The 22,347-nt window shown below is 39.8% G+C and overlaps 1 protein-coding gene across 4 annotated transcripts; it reads left to right on the top strand.

The window, feature by feature from the left end:
• The first annotated feature begins 1,204 nt into the window (after positions 1–1,204).
• On the top strand, positions 1,205–22,147 carry LOC119497102 (phospholemman-like). 4 transcript variants are annotated; one of them, XM_037784958.1, is made up of 9 exons: positions 1,205–1,467; positions 14,965–15,036; positions 16,044–16,099; positions 18,052–18,084; positions 18,448–18,471; positions 18,672–18,746; positions 18,864–18,900; positions 19,685–19,728; positions 21,415–22,147. In XM_037784958.1, exons 2-9 carry the CDS (start codon positions 15,002–15,004, stop codon positions 21,432–21,434), a joined length of 324 nt encoding a protein of 107 aa, XP_037640886.1. In that variant the 5' UTR covers positions 1,205–1,467; positions 14,965–15,001; the 3' UTR covers positions 21,435–22,147. The 4 variants fall into 4 exon arrangements, with proteins under 4 accessions (XP_037640886.1, XP_037640888.1, XP_037640885.1 ...); XM_037784957.1 differs by having other exon boundaries at positions 1,225–1,467; positions 18,445–18,471; XM_037784960.1 differs by lacking the exon at positions 14,965–15,036 and having other exon boundaries at positions 1,221–1,467.
• Positions 22,148–22,347: the final 200 nt, after the last annotated feature.

Genomic DNA, 22,347 nt, shown 5'->3' with positions numbered 1-22,347 from the left:
TCAGCCAGGGAGAAGAGCTGACAGGCAAGAGGGGTGGAGAGATTTGGGTGCGTTGTGGGGGGGTTTGGACCTAACACACCAGCTCAGATGATTATACCTGTACAGACCTGTGCAAAGATTTATCATTCATGCAAGATGTGAAAGCAGTCCAATAGATCAACATGTTACGATAAAGATGAAATAAATGAAGCCCTCTCTGTACTATATGATGTGTAAATCAATATTCACAAAGATGTTTATCCCTGCTTATAGTTGAAATAGTGCATTATTAGGAACACAATGTGATGTTTAGTCCTGCTGTTCATTGCATGTTTTGCTGTGTGATAAACTACTTAGATTAATCATGTGGTCAACCATTTCAATATTGACAAGATTAGAAATACAAAATGTTAGAAATCTTTTGGTGTGCAACATCCAACATGAGAATAAATGTCACTATGCTAAACCCGATTCCAATATTTCAGTGTAGTTTTTCCACAGGTGTATAATGTAGATCATCTTGTCCTCTTTGACCTTTAATGACCTTAACTTTTAAAACTACCCTTACAAAATGAAGTTTATTCCAGTATGCTATTAGTATACTTCTTTTAAACTTAAAATAAGTTAACTTTTTATGTACTTATCAGAGATATACTTAACAAAAGTATACATAAGTTGACTTGGCTTATACTGACAAGTATACAGAAAAGTCTAAGTATACATGTCTTATACTGACAAGTATACAGAAAGGTCTAAGTATACTTGGCTTATATTGGCAAGTATACAGAAAAGTCTGAGTATACTTGGCTTATACTTACAAGTATACAGAAAAGTCCAAGTATACTTGGCTCATACAGACAACTGACAAATACTTGGCTTGTAGTTGTGCTTACTTTTTGATATAGTAGCCTATTAAGGTTTGTGAACTGAGAAGGGCAGTTGTTGATCTAGAGTTTCCTTTAAGACTATGATTGTTATAATATGTTATTATACATATTTATCTTCTTTACAGACGTGGTTTGTTATGTCTCTAATGGTTTATAGCCCATAACTATTATCCCAGTGTGGAAGTTAAATCAGCCCAAACTCGATACATTTCGCCATCTTCGTTCTCGACAAGCAAACATGCAGTGCTTCACTCCTCCTCCTCCTCCTCTTCCTCCTCCTCCCGGCTCTCATCAGTCCTCCTGACTCTGGATCAGCTTCCACGCCCCGCTCCTCTCCAGCCCGGTCCTCTCTCTAGCTGTCAGCTGGACCACACAAACCGACCCGGGATCAGGACTCACGGACTAAAACTCAAACTCCAGCCCCCCCTTTTCTCTAAGAATGCAGCCGACCTGTTGAGTGTAGCCGAGCTGAAGGCAGCAGCAGCAGCAGCAGCAGGGTGTTGGCGGACTGAGAGCAGAAAAGTCACACGTATCCGCCTTCTTCTTGTTCTCTGGGAAAGATTTCCTCTTTGTTGTCGTTGCTAGATTCACCGTGTGAGAGGTAAGTGTTATTGACTCATATCTCACAGACTATAATCTCCCTTCAACTGTTGATTTGAGGACATTTGTTTATGAAGTTAAAAACATTCCAAACATGCTCGTGAGCATCTTTAAGCTAATGTTGTAGCTTCTAAACATGTTGTTAAATCTCTGTTTTTATTAATAACTGGAGTTACCTTACACTCAAAAAGGCTCGAATTAAACACATAAACCTGTTTTTCCCGTCTTTGAAAAGTCTATAATTCTTTAAATGTGACAGTTGAATACAACATGATGTCATAATAAGAGTATTAATACAACATGATATCATAACAAGCATATTAATGTTAACGGGCTGACATGTTGACTCGAGCCACCAGTTACCAGGACAATGGAGCGGCACGCGCCTATAGGGGCCAACGTGCGTACCGGCCGGATAGTGTCTCTTCACGTGCTCTGAGCACACTGTTCATGTCAATATGGTTATTAAAGGACGCTGCAGGCTTTAAACTACTATATTTGACATAAAGAAAGGTTGTCTGTACATCTAGTCCTTGTTTAACCAACCAGATGAGAGAATAATAAATAATATAAATAAATCAAATAGTTGTCTGTAGGTGTTTTTTGGGGCTGGGACGATACACCTATCCCCCGATATCACGATAATTGGGTGCCGATTCGATATGTATTGCGATTTTTAAGAATTGCATCAGTGTGCTGACTTGACTATGTCTTGCCCCAAATCGGCATGAGATTACCATAAAGTGAGCATGTCTGTAAAGGGGAGACTCAACATGGATGTATTAAAGGTCCCATATTGTAAATAGTGCGATTTTCATGTATTTTATATCATAAAGTAGGTTTAAGTGCTGTATAAATACTGTGAAAGTATCAAAACACTCAATCCCCAGAGAAATACCCACAGCCCGTATTCAGAAACTGCTTTTTCAAACAAGCTGTCAGGATTTTTGTCCATTTGTGATGTCACAAATAGGGATGCTCATTTTGAAAAATGTTCTTAACCGATAACGACCCTCGTTAACCGATTATTAACCGTTAACCGACAAGATTTGTGCCTCACATGCAGCGGTGTACCAGCTGCAGGAGCACAAGAGATATTGGTTGACGGGAGTCTCCAGTTCACCATCCGGGAGCGTTAACTTAGCAGCTACGATGCTGCGTGTAGTGTCGCAGACATGCGGCCACTTTCCCAGTAAAAGTCTCCACCGCACATTTAGTTTAGTTAACTTTAGCGAGTGCCCAACAAACAGTGTGTGTATTTGTGCTACTTTAGCAGCTGTAGCATTGCCGGAGGCTTCGAGTTTCCAACAGACTGTGTGTGTGTGTTGGTGGTGAGTGTGAGGTTGTTGGTGGCATTCTAGCTGTGATCGTAGGTGTAGCAGTGTGTGTACAGTTTATTTGTCGGTGAATAAATGCTACGAAACTACAACTCCTCTGCTCAAGCGAGCCAGAGACCGGAGCCAAGTTCCTGTATCCTGCAACTCCGGCTCCGCCTCTTAAGGTGGGCTGTTAAGGTGGACCAGCTTCTCCTTAAAGTGACGAGCCGCTCCTTTGAGGCGCTCAGTTTTTTAATTAATTATTAACATTTCTTTTAACCAATGGCGCTAATCGGTTAAAATGCTTAATGTCGGTTAACGGTTAAACGGTTAATTATTGACATCCCTAGTCACAAATCTACAATATTTAGACCATTTCACAGTTTTAAACGTAAGCATTCTAAATGTGTCCCAGTTTTATTTTCTGCTGCAGTGGGTGTGAATTACATCAACTGACAGGAAGTAAACATGGACTCAAGCTATTGCCTATCAACGCAATTCCGTTGAAATGCGCTAAAACGGAGCATTTCAGGCAGAGAGTAAATACAGGTATGGGTCTCACTCACATGAACGGAGATAACTCTGGATTTAGCAATTAGTGCGTTTTACAACTTTAAAAACTACATTTTTTAAATAAGGGCTATTAGAGTGTTCGTACTAAAAAAAAATGTATCCGCTGAGTTACAGCCTTTTCTTTCCCAATGTAAGTCTATGGGGAAAGTATTTTTGGGCCCAATGCATCACGTGACGGACACGGCAGTTGCAGTACCACCGTTTGACCGCTACGAAAGTCGGGATTGACAACCGGCGCTCTTCCTGGGGGCTTGGTGGGTACCCACAGAACCCATTTTCATTCATGTATCTTGAGGTCAGAGGTCAAGGGGATTGATGGATTCATCAGGTTTATAGTTTCATATGATACCAGTATCTTCACTCTAGCACTCTAGCCCGCTACAACCTCCGAAAGATCGATGGCTTTAATGCGTTAAAGAAATAAGTGGCATTAAAACAAACTTTGACAGCCCTGTTATTTTTACTCGAATTGAAAGTTGCTCTTATTTTCTAAACTCACTGTGAGGTTCCAAAAGTTATTAAGTAAGGGATAATGTACAGCGAGCTGGTCATTGTTGTGAAAGAAACGGGAGCGGAGGGGTCTCTCATCGCCCTGAAGGGGATTCTAACACAACAAGGACGCGCTAGCTGTACATTATCCCGTTTATTACACGGCTACTTACTGAAGAAATCAACAATTTGACACAAAAACGCTCCGCCAGAGTCTGACATCAGAGCTACGCCCATAGCAACGGTCTGTTACACATAGCAACGGTCTGCTATAAAGAAATAACACACCGTGGAACGCCGTGATTAACCAATCAGAATCGGGTATTCAACAAAGCTGTGTAATAAATAAGATTTTTGTCAACTTTTCTAACACTAGACCACGGGAAAAGTTGAATCATACACCTTACTTTGGATAATATCTAAATTAATAGAGTAAATATGTTTGATTTTAAGCATGTCAGATGACCTGAAGTCAAATATATCAGTCATTGTCAGGCATTATTTATTTAATTTCTTTCCAGCCACCCAAAAATCAATGAAAAAAGACATTTCCCTCACAAATTAGTGGTATTTTCTTTTAATTTGTAAGCTACATGTCATGTTTTATACTTCTGGTGAATATACACTAATCAGTCTTATTTACAAATATGTATTTTGTATATACAGTTACCTTTGTTAACATCTTATTTTGAAAACCGGACGTAGTCACGCGTGTATATTTTCGTAAAGCCTTCGCTAGTTCTCCCGTCAGCTCCATTCTCTTTATATATACAGCTCCATCGGGGCCGTTTGAATGCATTTAAAATAAATGTCTTAAAAAATATATATTCATTTCCCACCCTTAGTGTTTATAGTTGATGCTAGCCATGACCTCTTTCAGGTGTTTAAAATAAATAGCATTAAATAGATGATATTTTAGACAGTCACATGCTAAATTATTCAACTCATGAATTAACAGTTTGAGACATTTTACTCCTCAAGCACACATTAGGCTCCCAGTGAAGACTTCCTGCTGTGGAATTTTTCAATATTGTCATATTGTTACATGCTTTAGTGAACACATATGGTCAGCTGGTGTGTGCATGTGTGTGTGTGTGTGTGTGTGTATGTGTATGTGTGTGTGTGTGAAAAGGCCAGCTGATAAGAACAGTAGTGATAACAGTTTAGCTTCAATGTGGCACCAGGACAGATTGGGACAAGGACAGATACAGGACATGTCAAATTGTGCTGTACAATGTTGAACTCTATGGAAGAAAGGACTGCTAAATATTGATTATTTATTGAATAAATCATTTTTTTTTAGGTTACTTACAGTCAAAAGCTTCAAAAGTTACAATGGTAGGAAAAAATCATTAACATTTTAGGAGCTGTAACCTGCAAGAATGTTGGCGTGTTGCCACAAAAACGATGTAAATAGAGTTTATTAACCCAGGAAAAATCAACTTGTTTAACTTGAAATATGTTCTTCCTCTCCACCTCGCCGTTCTTCATTCTCTGTATATATTTGTTCATGTTTTACAAATTTTGTTATCAACTAATATTAAGCACCAATGTAATGCCGGTTTCTACATCATTCTGACACTCTTTATGAAGGTGTGTGAGCAGTTAACTGACCAATAAAGGATAGAGATGCATAAACAGTTGAAACAGCTGTAGGGTTGTTGTTTTGTTTCACATATCTATGTGTGTCTGTGACCCATGGTTACAGATACAGACTGTGCACGGGTAAACAAGAAGTCTCAGGTAAACAGACCTTTATACAGGGAGAAATCAGTTGCACAAGAGGCACAGAGTGACCATATAGACCAGAATGCATTGCAGTAGTAACATCTAATATGTTTTGAGCATGTGGTGATGATCATAGACATGCTGTAAAGCTAATATACTATATGGCATGCTATCTGTCTGTCCTGCAACAAATGGATGTCCCTTCTGTGGCTGTTTGTGAAAGTTTGGTAACTGAAGTAGATCTAAACCGATCTTGAGGGAAAGTGTGATGCATTTTTAGTCTTCTTTGCATGCATGGCATTATATATTCATATAAATGGCAGGTCATTTGTGTGGACTACTGAGATTTCTGCCAAAACAAATCAATATTTTGCCACGCATGAATATGATTGCTTAGCAACAAACAGATTTGATTTCAGAGTTTTCTTAAGAATTTATATAACTACAGTACCAAATGTATTTTGGGATATTTAAGTACTCCAACATTGTTTTATCTAACAAATGCACAGAGAGGGAAAGATACAGTCACACCTGTCTAACTGCAGAATGTCTACTGTATTTTGACAGATTTAAATGCACCTTAGTTCTACTTATATGAGCACAGTTATTCATGGAGAGTAAAGGGTTACAGGGTGAGAGACGGAGATGGAGGGAGGGTGAAACAAAGGTGGCGACAGACAGAGTTGTCTTTCCTCTCTCAGATGAAACCGACTTAGCTCACAGTCCTCACCTCGCCTCCTCACATGACCACGATTCCTAAAAAAAGAAAACGAGAGCAAGTGAGGGAAAACAGTTGGAGGGGAGAGCGTTCTTAGGCGAGGCACACTTTCCTCCTCACCTTTCCTCACATCACTTTGAACACAAATTTAGAAACCTCAACAAGAAGACATTGATTTTACTGTGACTGTGACCTTCAGTGCATTCCCTGTGTAGCCACAAAGCTTTAATTTACAGCTCAGCAGAGACACAGCTTATGAGGGGTGGGAAAAAAATCGATTCACCTATGTATCACGATTTTTTCCGATTTTGAAATAGATTTTTTTAATGCTAGAATCGATATATTTGCTTCATTTGAGTCTGTGGAGGTAGAAGAAGTTACCGCTTTTATTGTTGTAGTCTGAGTAACATGACGTCATATCCGCTCCGTATCCGTCAACCAAAACAAACCGCAGGAGGTATAAAACGTTGGAGGGTCAGCGTGGATACGACCTGCACCCTCACATGTTAAATCCAGCGTGGTAAACACTACATATCCAGTAAAGGATGGAAACACTTTGGGTTTCACACATTGACAGGAAAAGCAGAGCTCGACATCACCGCCAGAGCTGCATGCTAACTCTGTCACGGACAGGAAACGTTATCGCATCGAGGTAACGTGTCGGCGAGCCATCCGTCGCTCTCATCTCCGTGGTCAAATGAGCCGACGCTACAACTGTAGAGCACCCAGACACTGACATTTATGTTAAATGCATTCTTACGGAGCTGACCATGGATGTATTAAAGAGAACGGAGCTGACGGGAGAGCTAGCGATGGACTTGGCGAAGTTAACGGAGGTATTATTACTGTGTTGACAAGGTGTTAACAAAGGGAACTGTATATACAAAATACATCTATGGAAATAAGATTGATAGGATTATATTCACCATAAGTATAAAACATTTCTAGTCCCTATAAATTAAAAAAAATACCACTAATCTGTGAGGGAAATGTCTTTATTCTTTGATTTTTGTGTTGCTGGAAAAAAAAATAATAATAATTCCTGACAATGACTGATATATTTGACTTCAGGACATCTCTGACTACATAATGTGCTGAAAATCAAACATTTTATTGTATTAATTTAGATATTTCCAAAGTAAAAGTCCCTAGAAGTGTATGATTCAACTTTTTCCCATGGTGTAGTGTTAAAAAAGTTAACAAAAATCACAATAAATCAGAATATTGAATCACAATACTTAAAAATCTCAATACATATTGAATCGGCACCCAAGTATCGTGGTAGTTGTTATCCATATATTTTTATTTGCACTTCATAGTTATAAGTGTCTAATACAAAACTGTACGCATGTGTGTCTCACAGTGTTATTCAAATATTGGAAGCACAACAGATGATTCAGGGCTTCTACAAAGTTTAATAGAGAAGTTACTAGTCAGTAAGTGTAAGATTAATAGTTTTATGGATGAAACGATGGTCGAAGTCTGAGCCGCTGACTGCGAGCTTTGTGGTTACCATGTGTGACTCATGGCTCTAGTATGCTCCACTCCCTCTTAACCTCCGTCTGTCTCTTTGTGTCCCTCCTCGTTCCCTCTCTTTCCCAACCGCACTCATTTTCCTGCCTCCCTCTCTCTCATTCCCACAGGCTTCAATTCTTCCTCCTCCTCCTCCTCCTCCTCCTCCTCTCACTCTCTCGCTCACTCTAACCACCTCGATATCTTCTTTGTACTTTCCTTTTTTCTTCCTCTTTCTCTCTTTCCCTTCTTCATCAGTGAACTGACTCCACCTCCACCACCCTCTGTTTCTTCCTTTCTATCTCTCTTGCTTATTTTTCCACATTACATAAAACACAAGTTGCACTTTTAGTGATCTAAACCAGTAGTGGAGGAAGTACTCGGAGCTTTTACTTAAGTAAAAGTAGCAGCAACTCAGAATAAAATTACTCCACTACAAGTCTTGCAATCAAAATCTTACTTAAGTAGAAGTATAGCAGCAAAATGTATTTAACGTATGAAAAGTAAAAGTAGAATGACTCCTGTCAGTGTGAAACTTTTGAAATATTATTATGTACTATTACTGACTGACAGCATTTTATGTTTTAGCTGGTCAAAATGAAGATAATTTTAACTACTTTTAATACTGTAGGGTGGTTTAATCTCTAACAACTAATCTGTAATTATTCATATTTTATAAACTGAGCGTGTAAAACCTCGATCTTCATTAACTGAAGCTGTCAGATAAATGTAGTTTTAAAAAAGTACAATAGTTCCCTCTGAGATGTAGGGGAGTAGAAGCATAAAGTAGCATGAAATAGAAATTATACTTAAGTACAGTACTTGAGTAAATGTGCTTAGTTACTTTACTTTCTTTGGTCTGTAGCTGTTAGCTGTGATCATCTACAAATAAGTCTACTTTGTAATGATTAAATCTGAGGTCACGTGCTTCATCAGTCAACATTTCCAGACATTCAGTTCCAGAGAAACATCACGTCCTGTCGTCATGTCATCATGTCATTTATTAGTAAAGTAAAGGAAGGAATGAGTTGAGCTAAATTCAACTGTGTCTCAGCTGAGATAAAAGCTAATTATTCATCACAGATTTCACAGCAGGTTCACACTGTTCAGTGTGTCTCTAGACCACAGTGTGTGTGTGTGTACGTGTGCCTCATAAAAGATGTGTTGGAATCCAGTGCTGCTAATTTAGGAATAAAACATACCACTGAGAATAGGCAGCTGTCTTTGTAGCGCAGTACAGGAACACACAGACTCCGGTGTCCAGCCTTCAAACAGTTGGGGGGCGGGGGGGGGAGGGGGGATGTTGGAAAATAGAAACAGGGACACATACATGCTGTGCACGTCACATCCCGTAACACACAGAGTCATGTGCACACACAAAATAGTGGAAGCACAAATTGAATCTCTGGTTTTTGGGATAAAGTAGCATTAAAGATAGGGTGGACGATGTTGTAAAGCTAGCATAATGTGAAAGTAGCATCGCCTCAGGAGCTCCGTCTAACCCCGCCCCCCTCCCCTTGGGGCTCTCCCCCCCCCCCCCCCCCCCCCCCCCCCCCTCCCTACACACACACACATGCACGAGCACCGCCGCAACGTAACTACTTCACAGACACAGAGCGGAGAGAGGACCTCAACTCAACAACGCTACCTCATGACAAGTAACCGCGGCAGTGCTACTGCAGGGCTGACTTTTCTCTTCCGTTCTCCACCAAAATTTAGCGTAACTTTGGAGCGTTATTTAACCTCCTTTGCGACAAGCTAGTATGACATGGTTGGTACCGACGGATTCATCAGGTATCTTCAATCTAGCTTTAAAACTGAGCCCGCTACCACCTCCGAAACATCGATTGCATTAATGCGTTAAAGAAATTAGTGGCATTAGAATGAATTTGCATCGACGTGTTATTATCGCGTCAACTTTGACAGCTCTAATATTTTCCTTATAGTCAGTACTTTTTGTCCTGCTAAATGCAGGACTTAAAGGTTCTCTATACGACATCCAGAGCGTTAATATAGCAGCAAACAACTATTGCCGGGCCGGCCGTGCATGCCGCTCTGCATTGCTCTCATACGGCGGTTGTCGGCACTATTGCAGTTGTCTGCATCGTTAGCTACAAGCCGCTAGCTCAGCTGTCGCCACGTTGAGAGCTGTGCAGAGGAGGTAGAAATGCTCCCAATCTCCCATTTAGCACCTTTAAGAATTTTGGTTGTCCATTTGTCATCAAGCCATGCAGATAGTTTTTTGTCTTATGTGACCAGATCTGAACTAAGTGTCTCAGATATTTCGGCCTCCACCCCGCTACAACAGAGCTAAATAGATATAGATTTTCATTTGTGGTGCTCACAGCATTAAAAGAAATCCAATAGCAGCTTTTCATCCCTGATGATCAACAGATCTGTGTGAGACATTTTCATAGGAACTACTTAATAGAGAAGAAATAGACACTATATAATATCAATATTTAATCTTGGTAAGTACTATAAGTAGTGGGTGGGATCCTGACTGAATGAGTGACTGATACATGGCTAAATTTAAGAGTTGGAGCTCCTTTGACGGCCCTGCAGCTTATTGTGTAACTTTACTGTTGGATAAGAGAGGAAGAGAAGAGAAGATGATAGTGTATGAGCGTGAGACGGGCGTAGAGCCTAGAAAGCCTGTGCTCCAGGGGAGTTTGTAAGGGAAGGGATAAATGAGTGGAAAAGACCTAACAAAAGGGAGACGAGAGGGGATGGGTGAAGGAGCGAGGACATGCAGAGGTGTGTCAGAGGAGGGAAGTAGTAGAGGAGAGGTTTGGAGGAGATTGGAAAGGACACAGCAGCTCAACAAAGGCAGAAGAGTAGTGTGAAACAGTGGCTTCAAACAAACAGGCTTCTTAAAGCTTCTAAAGGAAAGTGGAAAGGAGTATTAGAAAGAGAGAGAGAAGACAGAATGAAAGATGCAGAGGGTGTAGAGACAACAAAAAGTAAAAAAAACTGTCCTAAAGACAGGAAGAGAAAGAGAGCTGAAAACAAAAAGCGAGGGACAGTCGGAGACAGGCAGAGTAGGATGACAGAGCCAGAACAGAAAACTCTTTATCCGTGCTAGGCAGAGAGAAGTGGCTCCACAGGGACTACAGTAGATCTGAAACTATTAGTTGATTATTCAATTAATCGATTGACAGCACATTTATCTGCAATTATTTTGATAGTATATTAATTCTATTCATTATTTAAGCCACTTTTGGAAGCAAAAATGCCTCAAATCTGCTGTTTCCAGCCTCCCCAGTGTGAGGATTTCCTCCTTTTCTTTGTCGTATATGATAGTGTACTGAATATCTTTGAGTTTTGGACTGTTAGTTGGACAAAACCAGCAATGTGAATGTTACCGTGCAGCTGTGGGAAATTGTGATCTGCATTTTTATGCCTCTTCACCGGCAGCAGCCGTGGCTGGAGGCATTATGTTTTCGGGTTGTCCGTCTGTTCATCCGTACATATGTCCGGTCCATTCTTTTGCCTGGAGGAAACTTTTTCTTCAAATTTGGCACAAACGTCCACTTGAACTCAAGGATGAACTGATTAGATTTTGGTGCTCAAAGGTCAAAGTCACTGTGACCTCACAAAACACGTTTTTGGCCATAACTCAATAATTCATGAGAATTTCACACAAACATCTAACAGGATAAAATGATGAAGAGATGACATTTTGAACGGACATGGATGTAAACTGCTACTTGTCTGGTTGGTGGAGGAATACAACCACGAGGCCATGATTCTAGTTCACTGCTTTCTCACATTTTACAGAAAAAAAAAAAAATTGTCAATCATCACAAAAATAATCTGCAGATTAATCAACAAAGAAAAATAGTTAGTGGCAGGCCTAATCCACTGACATTAGATATTGAATGCACTCTATGTGTTATATAGTACACCATACACCATACTTATCCACCAGACTTCCTAACTAGCCATAAACATAATGATGTGAACACACACCTCCAGCACTCCCCTCCTGGCTCCACCTTACACTAACATTTGTTTTAGAACTCGATCTTCAAACAGGAACAAGGAGGCGCCACCTATTTCATACTCCCCTGCTTTCTGTTCCTCACCCTATCCCTTTGTCTCTCTTCACTTTTCTCACTCTTCTGCCTCCCCCTTTCCAATAGTCTCCCCCTCAGTGTCTTCTTCTGTGGCCCCGTCCTCCTCTCTCCTGTTTCTGTCTCTGCCCTACGTCTATTCCTCCTCTCTCTCTGTGTGGCTCTCTCCTGAGGTAAACCGTTCTCTAGTGGTTGTTGGCTTATTTCCCGTCCATCCACATTCCCCCTCCCTCGCTTTGGGTTGCTGTGGAGAGGCACCAGGAGAGGTGCACTCATCCTGCTCTCCTCTTTCTCCCTTTATACCAACAGCAGAGCAGCGGGACACATTGTTTTACTATCATTCTCCTTTATTGGGACTCAAAGGTCACGGTTGTATGTGTGTCTGTACAGAAACTAAACTACAGCTTAGGAGCTGAATCTGTACTGTCACATCTTTTAGGTTCCATCCTGAGAGATGTCAGTCTGATCCGTAGAGCTTAAAGGTGCCTTATGGAGCAAAAGTTATGTTTAAGTCTGTGTCATTCACCAAAACGCCGTGTGTATCCTTGAGGTCTGACAAACCTGTTGAATGCACTTCCTTCCTCATAAAACATTTGCAAAGACAATTTTACTGAAGAGCTGTTTACATCCATGTTTACTTGCTAACAGTCTTTCTCTTCACTGCCTTTGGTGGCACATTGGTGTGTGTCTTGGCTCATTATTACCACCTGTAGATCAGTGGAATAGTGTGAAACCATAGAGTGGAGCAGGAATGAGTCCTAAAACCTGGAAATGAGTCAGGATTTTAGCACCTCTGGTCCCCTCATCTCAAAGTCAGTGTGTTTTTTGAATGGGTTTTTAGTTAGAGCCTGAAATCAGGTCTGTGGTTAACACAAGCTGAAGAGATTTTAACGTTTTGTTCTACGACATAAAATACCTCAGTAAATATCCCGCGTGTGAATTTTGAAGCTTTTACGTGTCTTAAAAAAGGCGGTTGCTAACAAGTGGCTAAATGAGACGACTAAACGTCATCACACCGACTCGTCCTCCTTTACAGCCTCGTTGTGTATACTCGCGTTCATGTGACCGTGGTGTAGTACGTTAGCTTTTTACTGCTGGCGATTGCATTCACACTTCAAAAATCATAAAAGTGGTGTACTTTTGTGGACATTATTTTGCTGAATAAAAACGCATATGTATCATAAACGTTTGTTTGCCTCAGAACTTATTTTCTGCAATAATCTAAAAGCCAACAGAACAAGACTCTGGCTGGACGGTCAGTCTGTGAATTTGTGGCTAAACTGTTATGCAAATCGTCAGTGGTCATGTCTATCATGTTAAATGCAGCGGTACATGTCCACCAGGTCCGGTGAGGACACTAGGGGACGCGCTGCTCCACTCAACTGGCACCACCCAAATGTACCTGATTGGTTCCTGATTTTCTGCTTGACATTTCAAACAGGAAACAACTTGGCAGCCTGCTCATAAAACTTTGTAAACTTTCTGTTATTCCATCTAAACAAATCACCAAAATCAACTTCTGAAAACATTTTAAGCGAGAGATATGGGATGATGTCACTGCAGAATCTGGTTTCACTTCAGAACTAGATCGCCTAGTTTCACAGCTTAGTCCAAGTTTTGTGAGCCGGACGCGTCACGCTGGACGGGCTCATTTGCAAAAAAGGACTGTTCCCGCCTTTTCAAACTCCAACACTCGGCCGACCAATCGTGTAACTTCATCACTCAGTGACAGACTTTTGCGTTTGTACAAAATCCCATTGGCTTTTTGTCGTGCGATGCTAACCTCCTGGTTGGCCTACACAAATACGTCATACCTGCACTACTCTATTGGCTGGACTGTTTATCGTGTACATGTGCATCTTTTGAATGACACAAACAAACGGGGACCCAGTCATAAAAAAAACTCCATAGCACTAGTAGAGGTCAAAATGCTTTTAACCTACAACACTATTTTCTCTTGTGAGTTCTGCCCTTCTCAAATAGAAAAAACTTTAGATAAAAAATTAGAAAAAGTTTCCAATTTCCCCCCAAAAATCTGTCATAAAGCTCACATTCGAGCAAACTAAGAGGACATACAGATCATGCTGCTGCACAGGCTGAGCTGTAGCGTCAGCAGGAATTCAGACCAACTAATTTGACTCAGCCCAATTTGAATTTGATGTCATCCAGATGATGTATTTTTATGCACGCATTTGTGTGTGTTTGTGCAAGTTTTCCCTCTCACTTGATTGTGTGTGAATGCCAGTTTTAAATGAGCTCAGGTGTGTTTGCTCTTCACTACGTACGGAGCGCTCTGAACGGAAAAAGTGCAGCGAGTGGAAAATCCCTGCTGTGTTGTTTAAGGTGTGTCTCCACCCAGTACATCATGTTACCTCTGCTGCGTGGACACAGAGCCGCTCAGTAGACAGTGCGTGGGATGTAATTGTCAGGAAATTTACTTGGGTAATATATTATTGTAAAGTCTGCCTCACTGTCAAGAGAGAGCTCTTACTGGAAGTAAGATGAGGGAGCTTTTTGTCAGTTTTTAATAATTAGCAGGCATTAGAAAATAAAAATATCTCTATTGAGTGATGATGGTACTTCAAAAAGAAGCTGGAAGCTAGCCATCTATACACTAATGTACGCCAGAAACAACATTAAAATGATATTACAGACAAGAATAGCTTCGGCAGGGAGAGTGCACTTTAATATTATTCTCATTGATTTGTTCAAGTGAAAGTTTGAAAGAAGAAAAATGTGGACAGTTGCAGCAGGTGACTACATGTACATGGATGCATAAATGCAGTAGTGTACTGTATATATGGTAGAATAAGCCTGTAGTGAATTGAAAGATAACATTGAAACAAGAAAAAAGAAGATTGGAGCTTTCGCATGGGAGTAATGCATTATGCAGAATGGTTCAGTCCTCCTGTTGAGGCTCCATTGGAGCACTTTGTAGCCATCAACATCAGATTGAGTTTCTGAGTGTGTCTGAGTGTGAAAGAGAGCGGGAGAGACCACTTTGTGTCGGCCAAATTTGATCAGATTTCTTTGTGTGTGCTTCAGATGGAGCGGTGTGATGGCTTTCTGTTTTCTGTGTGTTTAAGTCCTTTTAGTGCCCCTCAGACAACACAGAGAGGCTACATGTTGCGTCAGGTCTCTGTTGACTCTGTTGGCCGGTGAGAGCCAGTTTGGAGTTCTGTAATCAGCTTTCTAACATCTAACACGCACACACACATTTAAAATGTGATTATTTGTGCCATGGGGACTGGAGATAATGTTATTTACCCCACGTTGATTCAACTAGAGCCTGGTTCTAATGGCCAGTCAATGCACCGCAGTTAGTAGTTCATGTTTTCAATCGACCTGCGAGCATAACTCAAAAGTACAGATTTTTAATTAATACAAGTTTTAATATCTTTATCACTGCTCTGGAACCCCTTACAAAAAGTTTATTTTATGATGTAAACTTAAGTATAGTTCAAGTATAATCCCAAGTATACTTACCTTTGTGTAATAAGTATACTAATATAAATATACTAGTAGTATACTTGTAAGTGTACTACTTCAATACTTCTTGGGACTAAATTGGCCCTACTTTTTAGTTTATAAAAGTATACTATTAAGTATACTTTAAATGTAAGAGTAGTAAACTTTGAGTACACAACTAGTTTAGATCCAACTATAATATGATCTACACTACAAGTGAACTTATAGGTATACTGTTATTTTATTACTAGTTATATAGTTGTAGCCCACTTTTTTAGTTTATGAAAGTACACTTTAAAGAATAATCTCAGTAAACTACTGGTTTAGTAGTTTTTACTGTAATTACTGTATGCTTGTAAGTTAACTTATAGTACTTACCAAATATATTTACACTTTTCTGTATACTTTTCAGTATAAGCCAAGTATACTTGGACTTTTCTGTATACTTGTCGGTATGATACAAGGATATTTAAGCATAATTATTTAAGTTCATCTCTGATAAGTACATAAAAAGTAATCTGAAAGCATACGCTCTTATTTTAAGTTTGAAAAGAAGTATACTAATAACATACTTGAATAAACTGTAAGGGACTAACTTAGAATGTAAAGCTGCATACTGTACATACATCAATCTAATTACATTCTTAGTTGTTGTTAATATTGTTGTTGATGTCAGTGTTTGGTTTTATCTCTGCAGGTCAACAGCCTCAAGCGTGAAGATGTCAAAGATCGGTGCTTTGGTGTTGATGACACGTGAGTTTCTTTAAAGTTTTTTCATTTAATCACAGTTTGTCTTTAAGAACTCCTTCATTAAATCACTAACTTCCTCTTTATGAAAGTCAGAAAGTAAATCAATTTGATTTATGGCTGCAACTAACGATTATATTCGTTGTTGATTAATCTGTCCATTATATTCACGATTAATAGATTAATTGTTTGGTCTATAAAATCTCAGAAAATAGTTAAAACTGTCGATCAGTGTTTCCCAAAGCCCAAGATGTCCTCAAATGTCTTGTTTTGTTCTCAACTCAAAGATATTCAGTTTACTGTCACAAAGGAGGAAAGAAACCAGAAAATATTCACATTTAAGAAGCTGCAATCAGAGAATTTAGACTTGTTTTTTCTTAAAAAATTACTCAAACCGATTAATCGATTATCAAAATAGTTGCTGATTAATTTGATAATTGGCAACTAATTGATTAATTGTTGCAGCTCTAATTTATTTTAGTTTTAATCAACCAGAGAGACACCTCTTTATTTATTTATTCATTATTATTATTATTATTATTATTATTATTATTATTATTATTATTATTATTATTATTATTATATATCTACTGTACATATTTATTATTATTATTATTTTTAATTTGTTTATTATTATTTATTTTTGTATTATTTTCTACAATTTGAAATTCATGTATCCATGATTGAGAATCAGTTATGTGTTTTGTGGCCAGCTGTGGCTGTGTATGTGTATGTTGTTGTCAGGTGTGATTGATTGATGTGTTGTGTCACGGGTGAGTGTTGTTCAGAAAAAGAAAAAATGAACTTTCCCTGTATAGTGACTGTTCTATTGATTGTTGACAATTAATAAAAAGACCTTTGAAAGAAAGAGAGCCACCTCACACTAAACACATTAATGTTACATCTCGAAGTACTCGTGACCTTTTTGGCTCCACTTCCTCTTTACAGAGGACATTCTGCCTGCAGGTCTGTCTTCCATCAGCACATTGCACAAGTATTTATATCTTTGTGACACTATGTGACATGTCTGAGGCGAGACAAAAAGCAGCCGAGTGGATGAGTGGTTAGAGAGATCATCTTGTCACTGGCTGTCTGGTTGACTCCTTCACTCTGACGTCATTATGCGTCCTATAGAAATAGACTGTGAGAAAGCAAATCCCCTAACACTGTAGGTAAATGAAGCGTTCCACAATTAACAGTCCTGAAAAGGTGACGGGGGGGACAACATCCACGGCTCCTTCAGGTGTTGTAGAAGAGAGAAACGATGTGATGGATGAGGAGGAAGAGAGATAAAACAGGCAGATTTTGATGTAACATTTTTAAACAGATCTGGATTTCTGATAAACGCAGCAAAGATCTAAGAGCTTTGTAAGAAATCTTTTATTCATTGACACAGTTTCATTTGTCAACGATTCTAAATTACAGGCATGTCTTTCCTCAAAAGTATCCAAAATAGAAAACTACCTCAATATTAAGCACACAAAACCAATATGAGTGAAACTATTTGGAGTATTTTAAGTGTTTGGACCACATGAATCAGTATTTTCCAAATAAACCAACAGCAATGGGATCATTATTCTTTCTTTTCCACTCATTATCCCTCATAAACCAAATGAGATGCCTCACTGAGGGGACCCACATGACAGCTCAATTACTTTTATTTTCAGTCAAACCTTTGTCTTTATATTCTTTTAAGAACGCAGTGTAATTGTATTTACGGATGACCATAGAAACCTACGTGTGTTGGGAGGAGGTGGGTAATGTGGTTTGTTAACCACTTCAATGTTTTGTCTCTTTCCTTTCTGGAAAAATTATCAATAAAATATTAAAAAAACCTACAGCAATGAGATCATTTCCTTTCTTTTCCACTCTCATTATGCCTAATAATAATAATTATCCAAAAATGAGTTGCCGCGAGCTGTGTTTCACTGTTTTTTTCTCTTTCTGAACTCTTGCAGTTGTGTCCATGGGGTTTGCGGAAGAACAGAACTGTAAGTACACTAATATGTCTTTTTTTCTCCTCAATCAGCCCAACTACAGTAAATATTTGAGTAATAGGTTAGGTTTCATCCTAAAAAAGGATATAGCTATTTTATTATTATTATTATATTTATATCTTAAAATGATGAGATAAGACCACCATTTTTCATATACATTGAGTGTAATGTCTCTTCTGTGTTGAAATGTATTGATTATGTCATCAGTGAGAGAATGAAACTAGGTCACCGTGTTTGGTCGTCTAACTTTGTACTGTTGACTTTATTATGTCACTGTTTGATATGTGGATGTTTCTCATTTATCTGCTGCTCAAACCAACTTTCATCTGACTCATCTATTCATTTCTGCTGCAGCAGTGGAAGAGGATCCATTCACCTTTGGTAATCTATTATTTTCCAATGTATTATTCTCACATTTAGAAGTTAATGGAACTGCTCTGTATCATTGACATAAAGGGCAGTTTGCTGTAACTTGTAGTTAAAGGTGTTTCCTGTGTAATTTCCTTTGTAAGTTTCTTTGCTTGGATTTTATTATTATATTGATTTATTTTCAAATGCTGACCAATGACATGTTTGTGTAGACTACCACAGACTGCGTGTTGGAGGCCTGATTCTAGCTGCTGTCCTCTGTCTCATTGGCATCACCATCCTGTTCAGTGAGATGCAAATTATGCACACACCCTTATCCACACATACGGAGTCATAAACTGTCTCTAACAACACACAAATACACAGATATGAAGAAAGTCACCTTGTCTTTTCTCTTGTTGCAGGTGGCCACTGCAGGTGCAAGTTCAACCAGGAGAAGAGGTGATCCTTCATACAGTTAAATAGGGATGCACCGAGTACACCGAGTTCAGACCGAGTACAAGTACTTACATTTGGGTACTCTCCGATACCAAGTACCGATACGAGTACTTCTCTGTGTCAAAAGACCCTCGTTAACAGCCAGCTGGAGGGTGTGAGCGACACACGGCAGGCTGGGGAGTCCCGCATACGAGGCGGTGCGCCGCCACCGGCTCTAGGTCGGCTTGGAAAGGCTCGGGGCAAAGGTGCTTCCCGGGGCCGTTGACAAAGTGCTCACTGCGCCCTCTCTCCCTGCTGGGGAAAGACTGTCGACCATGGCGGACTGTCCTCAGTGCGCCCCAACTACGTCGTACCCACAGGGCGGGGCTCGGCCCACGTACATTAAAAGGCGCCAGGGTCTTACGCCGATGTCTGCAACCCACCCGACCCATCTTGAAACACGGACCAAGGAGTTTAACGCACACGCGTTAATGCCCGTCTCATACATGCTGTCGGGGAGGTGGAGCTTGAGCGCGTGCGATAGGACCCGAAAGATGGTGACGAGAGGTTAACGTCACGCAGCCGTAAAGTTGTATCGGAGCCGTTTTGCGAGTACGAGTACATGAGCACAGTATCGGACCCGATATTGGTATCGGTATCGGTGCATCCCTACAGTTAAACATTAAAACATTTGTGTAATTGCTGTGTAAACCTTTAACTAGGAACAATTTACATTTAATATTGTAAAAACAGTACATATTGTGTATGTTTTTTTTGTTTCTTACTCCCTCCTTTCTTCTCCTTGCAGAAGGAGGACAGGAAGCAATGCTCAGCAGATGCTCTCCGACCAAGGTAACATTTGTTAACCTACCAGCGTCCCTCTCTTTACCTTGTTAACTGTCGCAGGTGTGAGACACTATCTAAAAACTCCCCAACAAGCAAGACTATGTTGATGACAACTTCAAGAGGTGAAACGTGGTCAACAGCTGATTGAACACAATTCTAACTCAGTACCACGTAAATATTTATTAACAGAAAGCAAACTTCATTTGTAGTTATGGTTTACTGTAAATGTCAACAGAGGAGTTGATCACCTGTAACCACAGAGACGTGACAAGAGCAACAAGGACAACAGCTAAAACCTTCCTTTTCACATTACAACACTTACATTATTCTAAATAAATATACCCATCTTCCCACTTCTACAATAAATGCTGTTTTGCCCTCCCAAAAACAATACTGCATATGTAGTAGACATATGTATGTAGACGTGTGTAGCAAAACACACACATTTCATCACCCAGCTGAAGTCTAAAGTTATATTTACTTTGTCCATCTGTTTCACTGTAAACAGCCTCATGTCACACACACACACACACACACACGCTGACACAGTATGGAAATCTCCCATAGTGCTTGACTCAGATGGACGTCGCTGTCCAACAGGTGGTGGGACTCTGGGTGTCTGGCATGCAGAGGAAGGGAGGGAAGTAGGGGGAGGAAGAGTGGTGTGAGGCCACCACTACTCTTCTTTTATGTCGTGGTGCAGCCGTATACAAGATGCCCTTTTGAGTTTGAAAAATGCAGATTTAGCTGCCATTTATTTGTAGTGAAGCCAGTTTAATCCCTGATGACGCTGATGGTGTCGGATGCTACTGGTGTGGTTTTACCAGCTGTGATGTAGATAAAGACCCATATGGAAAAACACCATATTTCTTATTTTGTGAGTTCTCTTTTCCATAACTTTTCCTTCTTGAATCAAACTTTTCCATTTTATTAAATTAGTATTGTAAATAAGTGACGTTCATCTTTACTGAGACCAATTGGAGGTTTCCCGAGTATGATATGCTCTGCTTTTAAATACAGAGGGTTTTTTGAAGATGTCTTCTGTAAACTTAAAAACTTCTGACCAAAACAAATTCAATAGAATTTGACATTTGTAGGTGTTTAAAATGTTACAATTAACTTTTATGAACTGAAAACACACCGTGAAAGGGTTAATGTTGTAAGAGATGAAAACTCAGACAACTCTCAGACCGGACAACGTGGTAGCAACCTGTCAATCACAAGGTAGCCCTGCCCTAAAGCATCCCCTGCTTTATGGTCTATCTGACTCTAAATGGGACCATAATTTACTAAATGAACATCATGCTGTATTGATGAAGACTTGAAACTAGCGATTGAGACCATAAACTCATGTTTACAATGTTTACTGAGGTAATAAATCAAGAGAGAAGTAGACTCATTTTCTCATAGACTTCTATACAACCAGAGGAGTCGCCCCCTGCTGGCTGATAGAAAGAATGCAGGTTTAAGACACTTCAGCATTGGCTTCACTTCTCAGACCCAGAGGTTGCCCACTGAGTAAAACCACAGTTTGATTCTCATCACAAATTTGATGAATTTATCTTTAACTTCAGTTCTGTAGAAAAGTAACCTAAATACAGCTTAAAGTACTAGATTCTATGTTTGTAACTCACCTTCCTGTCTGTCTGTCTTTCTATCTGTCTGTCTGTCTGCCTGCCTGTCTGTCTGCAGGTCGTTCCTGTGACTGCTAGACGTCAACCAGAACACACACTGACATCCCGATGAACCTGCAACCAACAGATAACACGCAGCAGCAGCGGCAGCAGCGGGATCTGATCCATCCAACAAGAGGCTTTTGTTTTTATTGTTAGAGAGCGACAGGAAGTAGTCTGTGTGTGTGTACCGGCTGTGAGGTGTGATGCTTTCTGCCTGATAACTGAGCTACTGATCTGCAGCCTGCAGCTTGACACATACACACACACACAAGTTGTCACTTTCATTTCAATCAGCTGATGGTGTTTAGAAGTTGAAAAGGTTTTTTGACATGAAGAAACTGTCTCATGAATCCTTCTGTAACTCAGTGTGAATGCTCTGTCGTTCATTTTAGGTTGATTGAGCTGAAAGTGACTTCATATAACGGTTAACACGAACCTTTTACCAAAAAAAAATCCTTAAGTGTCTGCATACTGTAGGTTGTGTCGATGTCTCGCACTACTCCTGTTGTCTGTACTGTCTGTGTACGGTAAACATTGATATTAGTCGCTTACTGTGACCAACCTAACCATGCTTTCATGTCACATATTATGAAATCCACATAGTCAGTGAGTGTTTAGAGTGCTGTTGATAATTCATGATAATCTCTTAATTCCAATGTTTAGCTTTATGGAGGAAAGTAGTGGATTGCACTGTTCGGAGATACAGAAATGCTCTGTCATGTTTCTATAAAAAGAACTATTGAAACTAACTACTACGAACTATGGAACTTTATTTGAGTGTGTGTGATGGAGCGTCCATGTTGGTAGAATTGCTGCCTGTCTTTGTCAGAGCTCTGTCTTGATTTGAAGTTCTGCTTCTCCTCACCCAGGTACAACTTCTTCAAATAGTTGCTATTTGATCTTAATATTTCAAAAAAAAAAAAAGTTGTGGCTAAAGATTGCTCAGTGA

Source organism: Sebastes umbrosus, chromosome 11, assembly GCF_015220745.1.
Source record: "Sebastes umbrosus isolate fSebUmb1 chromosome 11, fSebUmb1.pri, whole genome shotgun sequence".
Lineage (NCBI taxonomy): Eukaryota > Metazoa > Chordata > Actinopteri > Perciformes > Sebastidae > Sebastes > Sebastes umbrosus.
Note: the sequence above shows the minus strand (reverse complement) of the source record. Positions and strands in the feature narration are given on the sequence as shown.

Bases quoted from the DNA above. Each gene is read 5' to 3' on its own strand.
- LOC119497102 (XM_037784957.1), top strand. From the start codon at position 15,002: ATGTTGCGTCAGGTCTCTGTTGACTCTGTTGGCCG. The intron at 18,472-18,671 runs GTAATCTATTAT...ATGTTTGTGTAG, and splicing joins AGAGGATCCATTCACCTTTG to ACTACCACAGACTGCGTGTT. The intron at 19,729-21,414 runs GTAACATTTGTT...GTCTGTCTGCAG, and splicing joins GCAGATGCTCTCCGACCAAG to GTCGTTCCTGTGACTGCTAG.